The sequence below is a fragment of the Elephas maximus genome, chromosome 16 (genome assembly GCF_024166365.1).
Source record: "Elephas maximus indicus isolate mEleMax1 chromosome 16, mEleMax1 primary haplotype, whole genome shotgun sequence".
In the NCBI taxonomy this organism is placed as follows: domain Eukaryota; kingdom Metazoa; phylum Chordata; class Mammalia; order Proboscidea; family Elephantidae; genus Elephas; species Elephas maximus.
Window position 1 is genome coordinate 38,314,371 of NC_064834.1, and position 17,542 is coordinate 38,331,912.

Consider the following 17,542-nt stretch of genomic DNA (forward strand, 5'->3'; position numbering starts at 1 on the left):
CTCAGTAATTTCACTTTGGGTTATATAGTTTGGTAGGCAGAATAATATACTAATAACTCTTCACCCCATACAAAATGCTGCCCTATCTGTTGTCGGATTTGACCATGAGCCCCACCTTCCTAGACTTGCCTTAGAGTAGACCCAAATCTAGTACACTTCTAAACCTGGGTGATTAGGCCTCAAACCACCATCATTTCTGCAGGTTAGATTAAAGCCACCTGGGCCTCATCAGGTTCAATATCCTACCATGTGTCTAGTATTTTGTTTGATATTTTATATACAGTAATGATCTTATTTAAGCTTTTCAAAAAACTCATCCCCATTTTACAGAGGGAAACATAGAGGTTGAGAGATGTTAGTAACTTGCTGAAGATCACAGGACAATTAGGCGGTGAAGCAGTTTTTAAACCCAGGTTTGCTTGACTCCAAAGCCCACACTGATACTGCTCCTGTGCATGCTGGAGGGAGTTTTTCTGGGCCAGTGACCTAGAAGAAGGTAGAGAGATTTGTTAAAATGTCCCTTAGGGACCCAGAAAAAAAGTATACCACCAACTCTGGTTTCTGGGCCATTTCCTGCTAAGCGACAGTGTAGGATGAGGTACTGAGGACCTGTTTATATACACAGGGAGGCAGGGTGGTAGAAAGGCTGTTCAGGTATTATTTTTGTTAATATGTATTCTGTTTTCTATAGAGAGTATCCTCTTTTTGACATCCACTTTCTTTCTAAAAAAACTGAGACCAGCATATGTTCTTTCAAAGAGGGTAAATGTTTCAGCAAGAAAGATTTTTGGCTGCCCTGCCCCTTTGCAGTTCCAATATCCTTTGAAACAACTGTGTCTATTTTCCTTTTTTTTTTTTTTTTTTTGCCTTTGCTGAAAATCACAGGTGAATTTGAGACAAGGAGCAAAAAACAAAAGCTCAGTACCAGGTCATCCAAAAATATTTTGTTTGCTTGTGTAAGCATTGCTGTCGTGAAAGTAAATCTGTACAAATATCCACGATTAAGATGCAGCTAATCAAGACCAAAAGTTCCGAGATCAACTATTAAATATTACTATGTTAGAGGAATTCCTTCTGGTGGATTCTAAACTGTTTTTAAAAACCAAGAATATATTAGGGAGGCAATTAACAGTATTGGTTAACACAGTTCCCACAGAAGATAACCAAGAGCTGGAGTTTATTCTGGAACTCTGCCTGTACGGAGAAGAAATAGCCAAACAAGAGAAAAAAACATCTGCACAGACCAAGTTCTGCTGGGTGTTCACGTGCAACTGCTGTTCTTAGATCACTAGATTAATTTTGCCTGTTCTGGGACTTTGTATACATGGGATCATACAGGATGTACTTTTTTGTGTAAGGCTTCTTGAACTCCACATAATGTTTTTCAGATTCATCCATGTTGTTTGTATCTGCAGTCCGTTCCTTTTTCATTGCTGAGCAGTATTCCATATGAATATTCTATAGTTTTTTTTTTTTTAATCTATTTTCCTACTGATGAACACTTAACTCTTTCTAGTTTTGGACCAAATACAGTTAAGAACATTCTCATGCAAATCTTTTTGTGGACGCATTTTCATTTCTCTTGGGTAAATACCTACAGCCACATTTGCTGGGTCAGAGGGGAGGTATAGGCTTCATTTTACGGGAAATGCCAGGTGCTTTTCCAGGATGGTTGTACTACTTTACACCTCCACCATCAATGGATCAGAGCACATCTTTGCTGCCTTACATGTTAACAGTGGCAACTCATTTTGATTTTAATTTGCTTTTCTCTGATTAAATAACACTGAACATTTCTTCATGTGCTCACTGGCTACTTAATATCTTCCTCTGTGAAATGGCTGTTGAAATCTTTTGCCTACTTAAAAAAAACTGAGTTATTTCTCCTTTTCTTATTGAGTTGCAGGTATTCTTTATCTACCTGTACTCTACAGTTACTAATCCTCTGTATGAGATCTATGTATGAGACCCTCCCGTTCCCCAGGGGCGTGGAGCCCCAGGCACTTCATCTTTTTGTCTGTCTCCCCTAAAATGATGCCAAGGATTCTGCTTTGTTTAACACCCAGCACCTAAGATGGTTCCTGCCGTGGAGTAGGAGCTCAATAAACATTTATTGAAATAATCAGTGAATGAACAGATGAACTAATTTGTGGACCAGATACAGTATTCTTGAATTGAATGGCATTACTTAAGAGGGAAACAGGAAAAAAAAAGAAAATTTTAAGTATTATCCTTGGACTATAAAGTACACTTGGTACAAAGAATGCAGTTTACCTTCAGGGAATTTGTTCACTCGGAGGAAACACTGCCATTCTATCTCATGGACTAACCTAACTTGCCCCCATTTATGAACTCTGTAGTGCAAGTCACCCCTGCTGTCTAACCTGCCACATTCTGGGACTATATCCTGCCTCTTCCAAGTCTTGGGTTCTGACCAGGTTTGCTTCCTGGATGATCAGAACGCCTAGTTTTGGAGCCTTGAAAACCCTATGAATTGCAGTTCTACTCAGTCCACATGCGGTTGCCATGAGTTGGTATCTACTCCACAGCAATTAACAACAACCACAAAGGTAACTTAATCCAGCTGATCCCACTATACCCTCAACCACCTTCCTCTTGTCTCCCTCCCACACTGATGGTGCCTGGTCCCCCGACTGGCCCCTTTCCTGGGCTCCACTGGCTGCTATCTGTGCCTCCCTAACAGGCCCACTCCCCTGGTGTGCACTGCTTTTCTGAGCTTCCAAGGCTGGCCCAAAGCTTCTTCCTCCTTGATCCTTAAACCATGTACTTGCTACTGAAGTGACCCTCTCCTGTTGGTTTCACAGTAAATAATAGTCGTCAGGAGCCCTGTGATGCAGTGGTTAGGAGCTTGGCTGCTAACCGAAAGGTCTGCAGTTTGAGCCCACCAGCTGCTTTTTGGAAACTCTATGGCAGTTCTACTCTGTCCTATATGGTCCCTGTGACTCGGAATGGACTCGATGGCAGCGGGTTTTAGTTTAAAAGTCATCAGCATCCACACTTGTAGCGAACCTTGCCATTTGCAGGTTCAGAATCTACTCAAGTTTTTTTTTTGGTTGGCATAGCCATTATCTCATTTGAGCCCCCAGACAGCCCTAGTTGTATCCTCCATTTTTTTTCCAACCCCCCACCCCCCAAAAAACAAAAACTAAACCCATTGCCGTTGAGTTGATTCCAACTTATATCGACCCTACAGGACAGAGTAGAATTGCCGCATTGAATTTCCAAGGGGTGGCTGGTGGATTCAAACTGCTGGCATTTTGAATAGTGGCCAAGCTCTTAACCAGTTGATTTGCTCCAGAATAAATGTTGCCCACACGAGGCCCAGAGTTTTCTAAGACTCTCTGGGTTTTGTTCTACCAATATTGGTGCTTTCTTAGTGCTTTTTCTCCCAAAAGGCTCTGTAGATTTTTCCAGTCCAGAAACTTGAATAGCAGCTATCATTAGGAATTCATTTTCCAAACCCAAGGCATGTGAATAGCTCCCAGCTTTTTAATTTAGCCACCATTATGGGTTTTTTCCCGCTCTTGGATCACGTATTTTATACATATGTATAAACGTCCACTGAACCTGTACTTACTGACTCACTTTCTCATCTTTATACATCAGATATGTACCTTCCAGCCAGAGTTTTGGATCAGGATCACCTCACTAGGTTGATTTTACTACTGCCAAAATAAAGGCATATGATGTTTGAATTAGCCTCCAAGCCAGTGTACATTTTCTGGCACATTTTCATTTCTACTGGGCTTTTTTTTTTTTTAATAATTTTTATTGAGCTTTAAGTGAACGTTTACAAATCAAGTCAGTCTGTCACATATAAGCTTATATGCACCTTACTCCATACTCCCACTTACTCTCCCCCAATGAGTCAGCCCGCTGCCTTCTTCCAGTCTCTCATGACAATTTTGCCAGTTTCTAACCCTCTCTACCTGCCTATCTCCCCTCCAAACAGGAGATGCCAGCACAGTCTCAAGTGTCCACCTGATACAAGTAGCTCACTCTTCGTCAGCATCTCTCTCCAACCCATTGTCCAGTCCCTTCGATGTCTGATGAGTTGTCTTCGGGAATGGTTCCTGTCCTGGGCCAACAGAAGGTTTGGGGACCATGACCACCAGGATTCCTCTAGTCTCAGTCAGGCCATTAAGTCTGGTCTTTTTATGAGAATTTGGGGTCTGCATCCCACTGATCTCCTGCTCCCTCAGGGGTTCTCTGTTGTGCTCCCTGTCAGGGCAGTTATCGGTTGTGGCTGGGCACCATCTAGTTCTTCTGGTCTCAGGATGATGTAAGTCTCTGGTTCATGTGGCCCTTTCTGTCTCTTGGGCTCATAGTTATCGTGTGACCTTGGTGTTCTTCATTCTCCTTTGATCCAGGTGGATTGAGACCAATTGATGCATCTTAGATGGCCGCTTGTTAGCAGTTAAGACCCCAGACGCCACATTTCAAAGTGGGATGCAGAATGTTTTCATAATAGAATTATTTTGCCAATTGACTTACAAGTCCCCTTAGGCCATAGTCCCCAAACCCCTGCCCTTGCTCCACTGATCTTCAAAGCATTCAGTTTATCCCGGAAACTTCTTTGCTTTTGGTCCAGTCCAGTTGAGCTGACCTTCCGTGTATTGAGTATTGTCCTTCCCTTCACCTAAAGTAGTTCTTGTCTACTAACTAATCATTAAATAACCCTCTTCCACCCTCCCTCTCTCCCCACCTCGTAACCACAAAAGTATGTGTTCTTCTCTCTACTGGGCTTTTTGAAAGATTGAAAGTTCATACACTGATCCTTGGGAGAGTGGGGCAGAATGCAGTTCTTGTGAAGAATTAGCCTTATACCTCCACTTAGGATCTAGGCTTTCTGTGCCACTGATGTCCAGGTCGGAGGGAAAGGAGTGTTAGTGACTTTAACCCTCTACCGCTGTGACCTGGGCCTCTCCCTGTCTCTATGGAGAGTGGGGCTCCACCAGCCCTACCCTAGTATTTCCTCAGCTGCTACTTGTCTTCAGTTCAAATCTGTAAGATCTTGGGGCAGAACATGCATTTCTAGTAACAAAGACACTTCCCAAACCATTGTAGATTACCCAAAAGCGGAAATTTTAAAACATCGTGGAGCCAGAACTATTACATAGCATCAAAAAATTATCTGATTCGAATTATGCTTTTGGAGGATCATGGTTGCTATTCTAAAAATAGTGTCTGATTCTAAATTACTGCAATTAGTGAATGTTACTCTGCATGCCAGTTATAGAAGAGGAACTATGAAAGACTGTTAGTGTAATTTGTTATTGAATTACAATTTTATAAGTTATTCAGTAAATTGTGTTATATGAACTAATGGAATATTATATAAAAAATTCTTATGAATAACATTAAGTGAAAGAAGCAGAATGCATAAAGTTGGGACATACACTCACAACTATGAAAAATATACACATGTAGATAACATCCTTGGAATAGTCTGTAGAAACGAAAAAAGAAATGTATTAGGAAGGGCAAAAGTAAGCCTTCATTTTTTCAAAATGTCTTTTATGTAAGTTCTCACATATCAGCTTTGCAATTTAAAAAGCTAAAATGGATTTATATGGCTCCAGTGAAGAATATGTATTTTATTAATCAAATATTGTGCTTTCTCTTGTCTTGTTCTATAGGAGAGCCAGCAGAAATCCACTAATGTAGTCTATCAGGCCCACCACGTGAGCAGGAACAAGAGAGGGCAGGTGGTTGGAACAACGGGAGGATTCCGAGGATGTACTGTCTGGCTAACAGGTATGCCATGTTTTTATGTGCATATATATTTTTTTTTTTTTAATTGAAAGTTAACATGTGAAGTAGGTCACATGATTCTAAGGAAAGTACATGTTTATTTTTACATTAGAGTGAGGCTGAGAGCTGTAGTAGAAAGTCTGGCTTTTAGACCTAACTCTATCACCAATGAGAAATAAAACTTTGATCAAGCCACAGAATATCTCCAGTCCTTAGTTTTCTCTCTTTGGCATGAGAGTATGGGACAAGTCGATTGTGACATTCCTTCTCAGCTTCTCATGTTCCTGTCTAAACATATTAGTGAGTAGTTATAAATGTAGCTTTCCTAATTTGACATTGAGCATTTGGCTTTCCATAAGGTTTTGGATATTTAGAGATATTCTTCATTGTTTTCTGATATTTTAACATTCTAGGGGACTGTTCCACTTAGTGTAAAAAAACATAAGAATCTGTGCAAGAAGGAAAACTACTGATTTCCATTTGGCTGATGATTGCCCCTTGTATATAGAAATAGCTCGCTCCCATTGAGGTGACCAAATGAATCTCTGTTTTGTTGTGTTTTTATAGCCATAGAATGTCAAAGCTAAGAGTTAGTGACAGAACTGGAATTAGAACCAAAACCAAAAAAAACCCCATTGCTGTTGAGTCGATTCTGACTCCTAGTTACACTACAGGACAGAGTAGAACTGCCCCAGGGTCTCCAAGGAGCACCTGGAGGATTCGAACTTTTGGTTAGCAGCTGTAGCTCTTCACCACTATGCCACCAGGGTTTCCAAATTAGAACCAAGACTCCCTTATATTCTGAGTACAAGGTAGAGGAAGTTGTTCCCTGGGAACATGAGTCTGACATAGCCTGGACTCAAAAGGGAAAACCAAGTTCATTCACAGACATGACATTTCAAAAGGAAATGAGCCCAGACGCAAATAGATGTTTATCTGGTTATGCAATCAATTTATATGTTACTGTCCATTCACAAATGTTGACTTAAAGATAAATTAAATATCTTGTAACTTGAAGATAATTCTCAAGAATGTGGCAGGCAGGGACCTGCCTTGCATCTTTTCTTGCTATTCTGAGTTGAGTCTTTCCCTTTCTTACCCAAATCAGACTCATTCCTCTTATCTTTTTCAAGTTTTTTTTTTTTTCTGTTACCGCCTGCCTTAGTTATGTAGTATTGCTATAACACAGATATCACGAATATCACAAATGGGTGGCTTTAAAGAACAGAAATTTATTTTCTCACAGTTCTGGAGGCTATAAGTCCTGATCAGGGTCTTGAGTGTCAGTTCCTTCATCGTAGGCAGCCCTGGGAAGTCTTTGGTTCCTTGGCTTGTAGATGACCCTCCTCACCATGGTGTCTTATCTCCACAGCTTGTGACTGCCTCTGTGTCTAAGCTGCTCTTTTTATAACTCAGGAATGATTAGGTTTAAGACACATCCTATACTGATAATGGCCTCATTAACATAAAAAAGAAAACCCTATTTCCAAACAAGAGTCCATCCAAAGGTATAGGGGTTAGGATTCCAGCGCATATTTTGGGGGGCTGCAATTCATAACACCCTCCGTAGGTTTAGTATCTGTGGTACTTGCCTTTGGTTTCCTGGTTTCATCTACTCCTGGGCTTTTGCATCAAAACAACATTCTCCAGCGAGAAAGAAGACGGGCAGAGGTCAAGGAGCCTATGAGCTTCTAAGAGGCAGTGTTCACCAGTCATTGTTCCTGAAATGTTTACCCCAACTCACTCTGAGAGACATGATTTTCACCATGATTTGTAGCTGTATTCTAGAAGCTTCCCTCTTGGTGTGTTTGCCTTCCTCAGGTGTTTTACTGGTGAGAGCAAATTTTGTATTGGGGCATACATACACAGTCTCCATTTTCTCTAATGTGGAACAACCTTAAAAAGAAAAAGAGAACTGGGAGAAGAGGAAATAATCAGCTGTTTTTTCTTACTCTTAAAAAAAAAAAAAAATTTAAAAGGGAAAATCTTTTCCTAATTTTTTTTTTTTTTTTTTAATTCTTAAGTTAAAGAGGTAGGATCTTAACCAGGCAGACCAGAAGAAATTGAATACTACCAATCTAGAGATTCGAATTTGAGTCCCAGCTCCACCTACATTAACTGGTGACTTTATAAGCCTCAGTTTCCTTATTTGTAAAATGAGAATAAAGATAGTACCTGCCTTATAGGATTGTAGGTAGGACTAAATGAAATAAAGCGTAAATGCACTTAGCACAGTGCCTGGCCCAAAGTAAAGTTCTCAGTAAATGTAATTAGTGTTATCCAGTGTATTAAAATCAAAGGCGCTGGGTTTTTTTTTTTTAGTGTATTAAAATAAGTATGCCAGCAATCCAGTTTAATGGGATTCAGCTCTTAGTTTCCTGAGAGCTGAACAAAATTGAAGGAAAGGCTATCTCTCTCTCATTTTCTGATGCACGAGAGCATACCAGAGCTTCACAAGTCTCATTTTCCCCTATCCCACAATTGGCATAAATTCTAAGAGGACTTTATTACCTAAATCTTTATTCAAGTGAAGTTGAACAACATAAGAATGCAATAAACAATGTTTTCAAGGGTGATTTAGCAAAGATTCCTTGTGGACACATTCTTCATGTAGCCTTTTCTCTAATGATCTTCTGTCAAGGCCAAGAGCATGACTTTAAAGCATAACTAAAAGTATGGAAACTGTTTTCTTTTTGCATATCATCCCCGCTCCGCCCCCATGCACACAATTCTCCTTTCCTCTCTGTCCTTCATCCCTGTCTTTCTCTTACTTTTTCCATCTTTGTTTTCTTTCCTTCCTCCTGTCTTCTCTGGCCTTCTCGTCTTTCTCCCCACCATTTCCTTTACTGTGCTCTGCTGCTGTCTTGACAGCAGTTTTGCATGATGGAATATTCTTCAGATTCAGAGATCTTTAGGAGTGCTAGTTTTCCAGGGTAATTCAGATTTTGAGCTCTTAAGTCATTTTGGCTGGTGGCATATGTTCTCCCTCATATAGAAATTACAACATGTGTTCACAATCATTTTACTTTGAAACCATGGTGAAAGGCACATGGCAACTCTATTCTCAGGTAAAAACTCTAAATACCTAAGAGTGTGTGACAGCTCTAAAGGCATCCACAGCATAGCTCAGGATGGTTCTTTGGCTTCGTCTTTTGAAAAAATCTTGAAGTCAAAAGGACAGGATGTGGGCTCTGTTGTCAAATGGTTGTTTGACAGGACACACAACAGAAGCAGGCCTGCCAGTCCACAGGGGTGCCTGTCTCCCTCCATTCCAGCTGATTGTTGCCATGAGGGGACCATGAGGGGATATGAGACCACTGACTCCAGATCTTATGATTTTCCAAGAGAAGCCAGGGTCTGCATTCTTATGCACAACTTTCTAATTTTTAAAACACTGCGGGTACTCATTGCTTAGGGGACACTGAGCTTCTATTAAGGGTGATGGAAAAATCTGGAAATGGATAGTGGTAATGGCCAAACATGATAAATGTAGTTAATGTCACTGAATTATACATATAAAAAATGTTGAAATGGCAAATGTTTTGTTACATATATATTTAACACATATGAAAAAAATTTTAATTAAAAAAAGAAGAAAACACTACAAGCAAAACAGAACACAGTGAGGACCATAGCTAGCCCCCAAGTCTCCCTATGTATGATTAGGATCCCCACTTGCTTTGAAAGGCTACAATCCTAATACCCACTGCTGTCAAGTTGATTCCGACTCATAGCAACCCTAATCCTAATAGGAGACAAATAATTACTTCAGAATTTGAAAGGGATGTGAGGATTAGCTTGTAGTTAATTATGCTTTTTCTAGATTTCAATGGTTTTGATTTGGCTAACGAAAGACTGTTTTTGCCAGTTGCTGTCAAGTCGATACTGTAGAACTGCCCCATGAGTCCCTGGGTGGTGCAAATGTTAACTAGATAACTACTAGCCCAAAGGTTAGTAGTTCGAATCCTCCCAGAGGTGCCCCTGGAGACAGGCCTGGCGATCTGCTTCCGAAAGGTCACAGCCTTGAAAACCCCGTGGGGCAGTTCTACTCTGCAGACATGTGTTCCTTATGAGTGGGAATCAACTCGATGGCGACTAACGACAACAACAACAGCAAATAAAGGATTATTTGCGCTTACAAGAGCTGGGTCAGGCCACAGTTTCTCATCCTAAACAATCAGGGATAATGTCGGTCTGTCTTGCGTGTCCTGAACAGGTCTCTCCGGTGCGGGAAAAACAACAATAAGTTTTGCTCTGGAAGAGTACCTCGTCTCGCATTCCATCCCCTGCTACTCCCTGGATGGGGACAACATCCGTCACGGCCTGAACAAAAACCTTGGATTCTCTGCTGGGGACAGAGAAGAAAATATCCGCCGGATTGCCGAGGTGGCCAAGCTCTTTGCTGATGCTGGTCTGGTCTGCATCACCAGCTTCATCTCTCCTTTCTCAAAGGTGAAGTGATGTGGCAATGCCCAGCACACGCAACTTGCTTGCATGCTCTCAAACTGCCAGGAAAAGGAGGCAGGTGGAGGGAAGGGTGCAAAGGAATGTGATACTCTCAGTTTCCCCCACTGTTTCTTCCTTTTCTCACTCCCTCCCTCATTTCCTCAGTTGCACACTGGTTATACGAAGAGAGTTCCTTCACTTCCAGATGCCAGGGCATAAACCTTTTCACGTTCACAATTAGAAAAAGCATTTGGCCCGAGTTGAAAGGAATAAAAAGTTAAACAAGAACCACGCAACAGCTGTGTAATTTTAGCTCTTTGTTAGAAGCAGAACGTTTAGTTCTGGAAAGAACAGTTAGTTCACCGCTGAAGCTTCAGGTCATGTGTAGTTTCACGGTGGCTTCACTGAGGTGGAGTGTCACTATTCTTTTAAAACAGGAAATTTCTGGGAGCTACAAATAATACATTATATGCTTTGGACACAATTCCTTGAATACAATGCTCCAAGAGGGCTGTGTTTACAAGAGCAATATTTCTCAACTTTCTCTAAAGGACTAGGATCCTTTAGAGCCAAAACCCCAAGTTTTATCTTACTGCTACTGAATAGCAGAGCACACAGCCGTCTGTTTGAGAATTTCCTGTGAGACATCTTCTTACACTCTAAACATATCTTTTTCCAGGATCGTGAGAATGCTCGCAAAATCCACGAATCAGCAGGACTGCCATTCTTTGAAATATTCGTAGATGCACCTCTAAACATTTGTGAAAGCAGAGACGTAAAAGGCCTCTACAAACGGGCCCGAGCTGGGGAGATTAAAGGTATGAGAACCAGCTGACAGCTCCTTCGCTAGTCGCTTAGGCTACTGATTCTTCCTTCTTCTCTGCCCTTCTGTGCTCAAAATCTGTTTGAAATTTCAAGTGGTATTATTCAAAATTGCATAAAAGTTTCAAAAACTGTTTTCCAAAATTGCGTATAGTGAACATACATTTTTATCGAATCATAGATAATGCACTCATTATGTCCATAGGCTTATTGAAATGTAGGTCCTAGTTTTTAAAGAACTGTTCCCTCCTCAGCCATAAGCAGTAAAGTTCAGAGAACTGAAATGGATGTGTATATGTGAGTATGCGTAGGGATACGTTTCAGAGATTTTCCTTCTTGTCGTCTTTTCCAATGATTTTTAATCAGCTGCAGAGGGCTTGGATTTAGTTAACCAGATTTTCTTAGTAACATGGGGACTTTCCATATTGAAAATACAGCTATCTATTTTCTTACCTATGGCTAGAGGTCAAGGACGGCTGTTTGACCTTTTCTGTTATAATCTGAATTCTCAGTTTAACAGATTATTTTAGCATGTGTTATGCTTTATTGGTTAAAAAGATTGTTCTGCCTTTTGCCTTGGTGCACCCCTCAAAGCAAGATGAGTCACTAGCAGCTGTACTGGAGCCACCCGTGAAAGATCAGCCAGGGTTCCTGCTCTTGCCACATTGTGCTCAAACTGGCACAGTCTGATCCAGAAATACGGCCTCAAAATGTGCCTTCGGCATTTCCGTCAGTATGCAAAGGATATAGGCTTCATCAAGGTGGACTAAAGGAGCCCTGCTGATGCAAACGGTGAAGCGCTTGACTGCTAACCAAAAGGTTGGTGGTTCAAACCCACCCAGCTGCTTCATGGGAGAAAGACCTGGCAATCTGCTTCTGTAAAGATTACAGCCAGGAAAACCCTATGGGGCTACTCTGTAATATGGAGTCCAAATCGACTCGAAGGCACCCAATAACAAGTTGAACTAAGTGATCATCCTTGAATAGATTATCCAAGACATCTACAAGGAAACAATGCAAACTCTTTGTACATAAAATAAAAAAATCTTCAATTAAAAAAAAAAAAGGCTTGCTCTGTCTGAGCATGCGTGATTTTCACTCTTACTCCTTGCAGGGTTTACTGGTATTGATTCTGACTATGAGAAACCTGAAACTCCAGAGCGTGTGCTTAAAACCAATTTGTCCTCAGTGAGTGACTGTATCCAGCAGGTGGTAGAACTTCTGCAGGAGCAGGTGGGTGAGGTTATCTTTTTCTTTCTTTTAATTTAATAAAGTAATGATAGATAATCTATTTATTGAAACATTCCTTTTATAGTTTTCATTTCAAATTGTTACCATTTATGATTCATTTCAGAACATTGTACCCCACACTACAATCAAAGGCATCCATGAACTCTTCGTGCCGGAAAACAAACTTGACCAAGTTCGAGCTGAGGCTGAGACTCTCCCTTCGTTATCAATTACTAAGGTAAAAAGGTGCAGACTAGCCAAAGGAGAATTAAGCTGTATATTGATCACTATAATCCATTTGGAAATCCCTGGGTCATGCAAAGAGTTAATGCGCTCAGCTGCTAATCGAAAGGTTAGAAGTTCGAGTTCACCCCGAGATGCCACAGAGGAAAGACCTGGTGATCTCCTGCTGAAATACCACCCACTGAAAACCTTTGAGGCAGTTCTACTCTGACCCGCGTGGGTTGCCGTGAGTCAGAGTCAACCTCACGGCAACGGGTTTGGTTTGATTTATACCGCGCGTTTACAAGTACCCTTAATACCAAAGAAGGCATCAATAAGGAAAATGCAATGTCTGTTAGAAAAACGCTTCACTTTTGCCAATTTTTTTTTTTTTAACCTCTTCTCCAATTAAATCTCTCACAAAGAGTTGCCACGAGGCAGCTGGTCAGTGCCATGTACAGAGGTAGACTGGGAAAGAAATTCTGTATTTTCTGTATAATTTTGTGTAACTGTCATTATATCTTTGGTTATCCAAAGTGTAGGCATCAGGCAGTAATTATTTTTTGGCAGCAGCTGAGGATACAATTTGTCCAGAATACAAGTGCTTCTGGGCAATTGAGAAGGAATTTGAAGTAAATAAAAAGTAATTCTTATCTAAAGAGATGTGAATACCTGGGTCTTTCTCTACTTAGCAAATACCCACTCTTCCCTTGTCAAGGACAGTGCAGCCTGAGGAGAGACAGAGACAGCCTTGTTGCATGGATTTTACTACCTTGAATATGTGGGACCAACTGCCCTTCACGTGCCCCGGCCTTTTTATGGATTAGTGTTAGTTGGTCCATCCAAGGTGATCAAGTCTTTGTCAGTATCTTTTCATTATCCATTAAAGCCTTGGAGAGTTTTATAAGAGGCAGAGCAAATAGGGAACCTGCTTCAGTTCTTGAAGACCCCATACTCTAATAAGTCATGGGATATTTATAAACAGGAACCCCGACTCTGTAAAATAAATCCTGAGTGCCCAGTGCTCCAGGCAAATGGGTAAACACATAATTATAATTGCCATGTAGTGTAATAGTTCCAATAAGAGAATGGTCTACAAGGTACAGAAGAACTACAAAGAATCTAGTGATTAATTCTCTTCATTGTAGAGATGACAGGAAAGGCTTCAGAGTAGGGACCCATGAGCTGGGTTTTAAAGGATGAATAGTAGTTTGCAGGTGGGGAGAAAGAAGGGATAAAACATAGCCCTGAAACCACGTAAGTGAATAGGCCCCCAGGTGGGGAGTGGGAGGAGATAGAGGTCCCTACATGGGCCCCAGGGGCCAGAGCTTGCAGGGCTTTCAATATTATGGTAAAAATTTTGAACTTTTAAAAGCACTGGTGGCCCAATTCGGTCAGTAACTAGTATATTTGGTGAAAAGAATATACCCAAACCAGAATTTTTTATGAAAGGATAAACAATGAATTTTCAACTCACTTGCAAGAGATAGATACAGCCTAAAGTGTTATAATAAATCATCTCATTTTGAAATCTTTTTACCAGTCCCCTCTAGGAAGGTTTCAAACTCCAAATCTGTCTGGCCCTTGGATCATGAGTGAGCATAACATATGGCAACACTTAAAACACAAAAGGTTCTATATTCTCCTATCAACTGATTAAGAAAGGACTGCCCCAGGCCAGATGGCTGAAAAGCAGAACTTATGGAAATATTCACATGCTTTTCCTGTTTTGCAGCTGGATCTCCAGTGGGTCCAAGTTTTGAGTGAAGGCTGGGCCACTCCCCTGAAGGGTTTTATGCGGGAGAAGGAATACTTGCAGGCTCTACACTTTGACACTCTGCTAGATGGTATGATTTTTTTTTGTTTGTTTCTTACTCTTTATTACTAAAGGAAAAAAAAAAAATCTTTCCCAGAAGTCTGCGGAGAAACAAGAAATGTTAATAAATGGTACATAAATCTTATTGTGAAAATATTTAGGTCATTTATGGTGTGTCCAATTCTATTATATATAAGCTTCCATTTTTAGGGTTTTGGGTTATACTCAAAGGATTGTTGATTATTTATAATCTAAAAAAAAAAAAGGAACTAAAAAATGATTTTTTTTCTTCTGTCGTACAAAACGAAGAGACATTTAAGTCTGTTTTAGTTCCATCTGCCCTTTGCTGTCCCTGACTTTCATAAGACAGCAGACAGAGCGCTCTTGCTGGCCTCCAGGGACCATCCTGGGACAGCCAGGATTGATGAGCTCAGCACACCTATGGTGCCTTCCACCCTCCAGGTTCCTCTGTCAGAGATTATTATTGCAGCAACTGCTCCCTTTGGTGGATGCTAAAGTGTCAATATTCATGGCCATACATGAAATATATTAGGATGGCTTCATCCACTAAATTCTAATAGGGGAACATTAGGGGAGCTTTCTGGACACAAACGGAATGGCTTTTAGAGAACTGACGTGGTTGAGGTCGGAAGCATGTGTTATTCAGAAAACTTCCGGACCCTTCTATGATCATTTCCTTTCTAGAACTGCCTGAGGTCCTCAAATGGAACTTGTCTGCTAAGGGGGTGGGGGTGGTAGTAGAGCCACGCTGAATTTTTACTATTGAGAAGGGCCCCTACGTTTTAGGAAGAAAAATGAGACGTTCTTTCTTGGAAGAGATGTTTGTGTTCTGGCTTTGTGCCTCTGCCTGGAAAGTGAAGCATAAAGCCAGAATCAAAACTCAAAGACTGATAAAAATGGGCCCTCCTCCCATATTCCACGGCTGTAATTGATAATGTCCCACAACTTGAAACTTTCATTTCTCAGATTAAATAGCATTCCAAGAAGAGCTGGTTTACTCATAGCTTGCTTAACAACAATGACTTGTATCTGTATAGCACTTCACTGGCATTATTCATTTGATCCTAACAAATGTACGTATGCATGTATTCCATGTGTGTAGGTGTTCTGGAATACATACATATTCCAGAGCATTTTGCTTCTACATCTTCTCCCAAAGCCTGGTTTGGAAACCATTTGACAGTGGTTGTAACATCGTCTTGCAGAAGTTGGAGGGGCTATTGACATAATTATTTAAAAACTAATAATCATCTGAACAATGTTTTTGGGTTGTATTGAACATCAGTCAGAAACATTCTGATTTCACCAGCTATTTGGTGTCATAGATCCTCTATTTTTAAAAATAGTAGTAACAAAGAGCTCAATACATTTTTATGTTATTTTGTATAAAGCTTCATAATAGGAATTCGTTCCTTGACATTGTTGTTTTAAGATTATTTTGGTGGAGAGCTGAAAACATGTTTCTTAATTGTGTTTGTGTTTCTCTAGGCGTGGTCCATCTTGGTACGTACTTTAACAACTTTCCAAGTAGTTATATTATTATAATTAGATATGTTGAATTAATTAGAAATGGTTAAGAATGTAACTAAAAACAATCTAAATTAACCAGTTGGAGTTGGTATCAATTCACAATCCAACCAGTTAGAATACTACATTTTTCTGTTGATTGGATTCCAAATAGCAGGAAATGTCTGGATCAGATGCAGCTGTTGTTTATAATGTTGTATTTGGCCGGCAAAAGTAAACTTGCTCCTAAATGATTGTTGCGCATTTTGTCCCTGAGGTTTTCTAAATTTCTAATCTGCTCCACTACCTCTGTTGAGTTGAGGTCCTTTTCACAAATCTGAATTTTTTTTTTCCCTATTGAGTTTATTAAATATTTTAAATCGATTAAGCATAAATGAACTTCAGATGCAATCTAAACTGGATGCACCTGGCTGGATTGTGCATGATTGTACTTCATTTGTTTCTGATGTGTGATTATGCATGAGTTTAATTCGGAGCTATCATGATCAACAGTTATAGAACGGGGAATAAGCACATATTTGCTGTGACTATAAAATTCTGCATTGTACCGGGATGAAAAGGTAGAATTCTGAAGATAGCATTAATCTTTGATATTGTTTTCATTATTATTTTCCCTTCATTAAAAAGCCTAAACAATAAAAAAATAATTTATTTTTTGCATAGTAACAGTTCCAAACAACAGATAAGCAGAATCAACAAGGCTAAAACAAAACACTTGAAAATTATTTAAAACAAAAGCAAAAGTATTCAGTTGAGCGGGAAGTTATCTGTTGAACCTACCATGGCTGAAACAACACAATACTGTAACTCTTTTCCAACGTGAGATATGCTACAATAAAATAACCAAGGCGGCTCCCACCAGAGCAGAAGCACACAAAGGAACAAGATTAGATGCCCAAATCAGTATCTAAAGCCTTGAAGGAGGTTTCAAGGCTGAATTAAGTTGTTGGATAAGTTTGTGTACTAGAAGAGTTGATAAAGATGATAGGGAACCACCATAAATCTGCCTCTACCTGTGTGGAGTTACAGTTACAGGTGTAAAAGTTCAGCTGGCATTATGACTCGGTAGAACCCCTTTCCATAACACCTCACAGATTAGCTCCTTTATCGTAATGACCTGTCAGGCAGGGAGTGTAGTTTTCTCATTTCGGATTTTCACTCAAGGCCAAGGTGAAGGTTGGATCAGAAACTACATTGGGCAAGAGCCTAGTGGACCAAAGGAGTCGATTGCAGCAGGAAAGTGAAGTATTCCTTGGATTTCAACCTGGAATAATGGATGGAAGACAGCGCTGCAGGCATGTTGCAGGCAGGGCTAAGCTTCCTCCAGCAACTTGACCCGTGTTTTGCTTTGCATTATGTTTTACTTCATTTTGGTCAGGTCACTCTTCATAAATGGAATCAAACCGCATGTTTTCTTTGAGCATGTGGTCAGTAAGCAGTCCACAGAAAGCATGATTTCTAATTAGAACACCAGCATCCTTGAAGGTACTAGCCTTTGTTAGCCTCTCTCCTTTTCCCTCAACTAGACTATGGAGTGGGCTTGATTAGCTTTAATCATAAACCAAGGAACCCTGATGGTGCAACAGTTAAGTGCTCAGCCACCAACTGATGAAAGGTTGGCGGTTTGAACCCACCCAACGGCTCCATGGGGGAAAAGACCTGGTGATCTGCTCCTGTAAAGAG

General features: G+C 40.4%; 1 protein-coding gene and 1 pseudogene across 2 annotated transcripts in view; both read left to right on the forward strand.

Annotated features, from left to right (window-relative positions):
• The window catches only part of PAPSS2 (3'-phosphoadenosine 5'-phosphosulfate synthase 2), a 112,023-nt gene that overhangs the window by 78,183 nt on the left and 16,298 nt on the right, over positions 1 to 17,542 (forward strand). Inside the window, exons 2-8 of one of the 2 annotated variants that reach the window (XM_049856063.1) lie at positions 5,661 to 5,778; positions 9,992 to 10,227; positions 10,901 to 11,039; positions 12,158 to 12,276; positions 12,398 to 12,511; positions 14,231 to 14,342; positions 15,821 to 15,835. In XM_049856063.1, coding sequence (XP_049712020.1) covers positions 5,661 to 5,778; positions 9,992 to 10,227; positions 10,901 to 11,039; positions 12,158 to 12,276; positions 12,398 to 12,511; positions 14,231 to 14,342; positions 15,821 to 15,835 — 853 coding nt within the window. The remainder of the gene's footprint in view (positions 1 to 5,660; positions 5,779 to 9,991; positions 10,228 to 10,900; positions 11,040 to 12,157; positions 12,277 to 12,397; positions 12,512 to 14,230; positions 14,343 to 15,820; positions 15,836 to 17,542) is intronic. The other variant, XM_049856064.1, reaches the window with a different exon arrangement.
• Positions 11,642 to 12,135, forward strand: LOC126059998 (40S ribosomal protein S29-like; annotated as a pseudogene).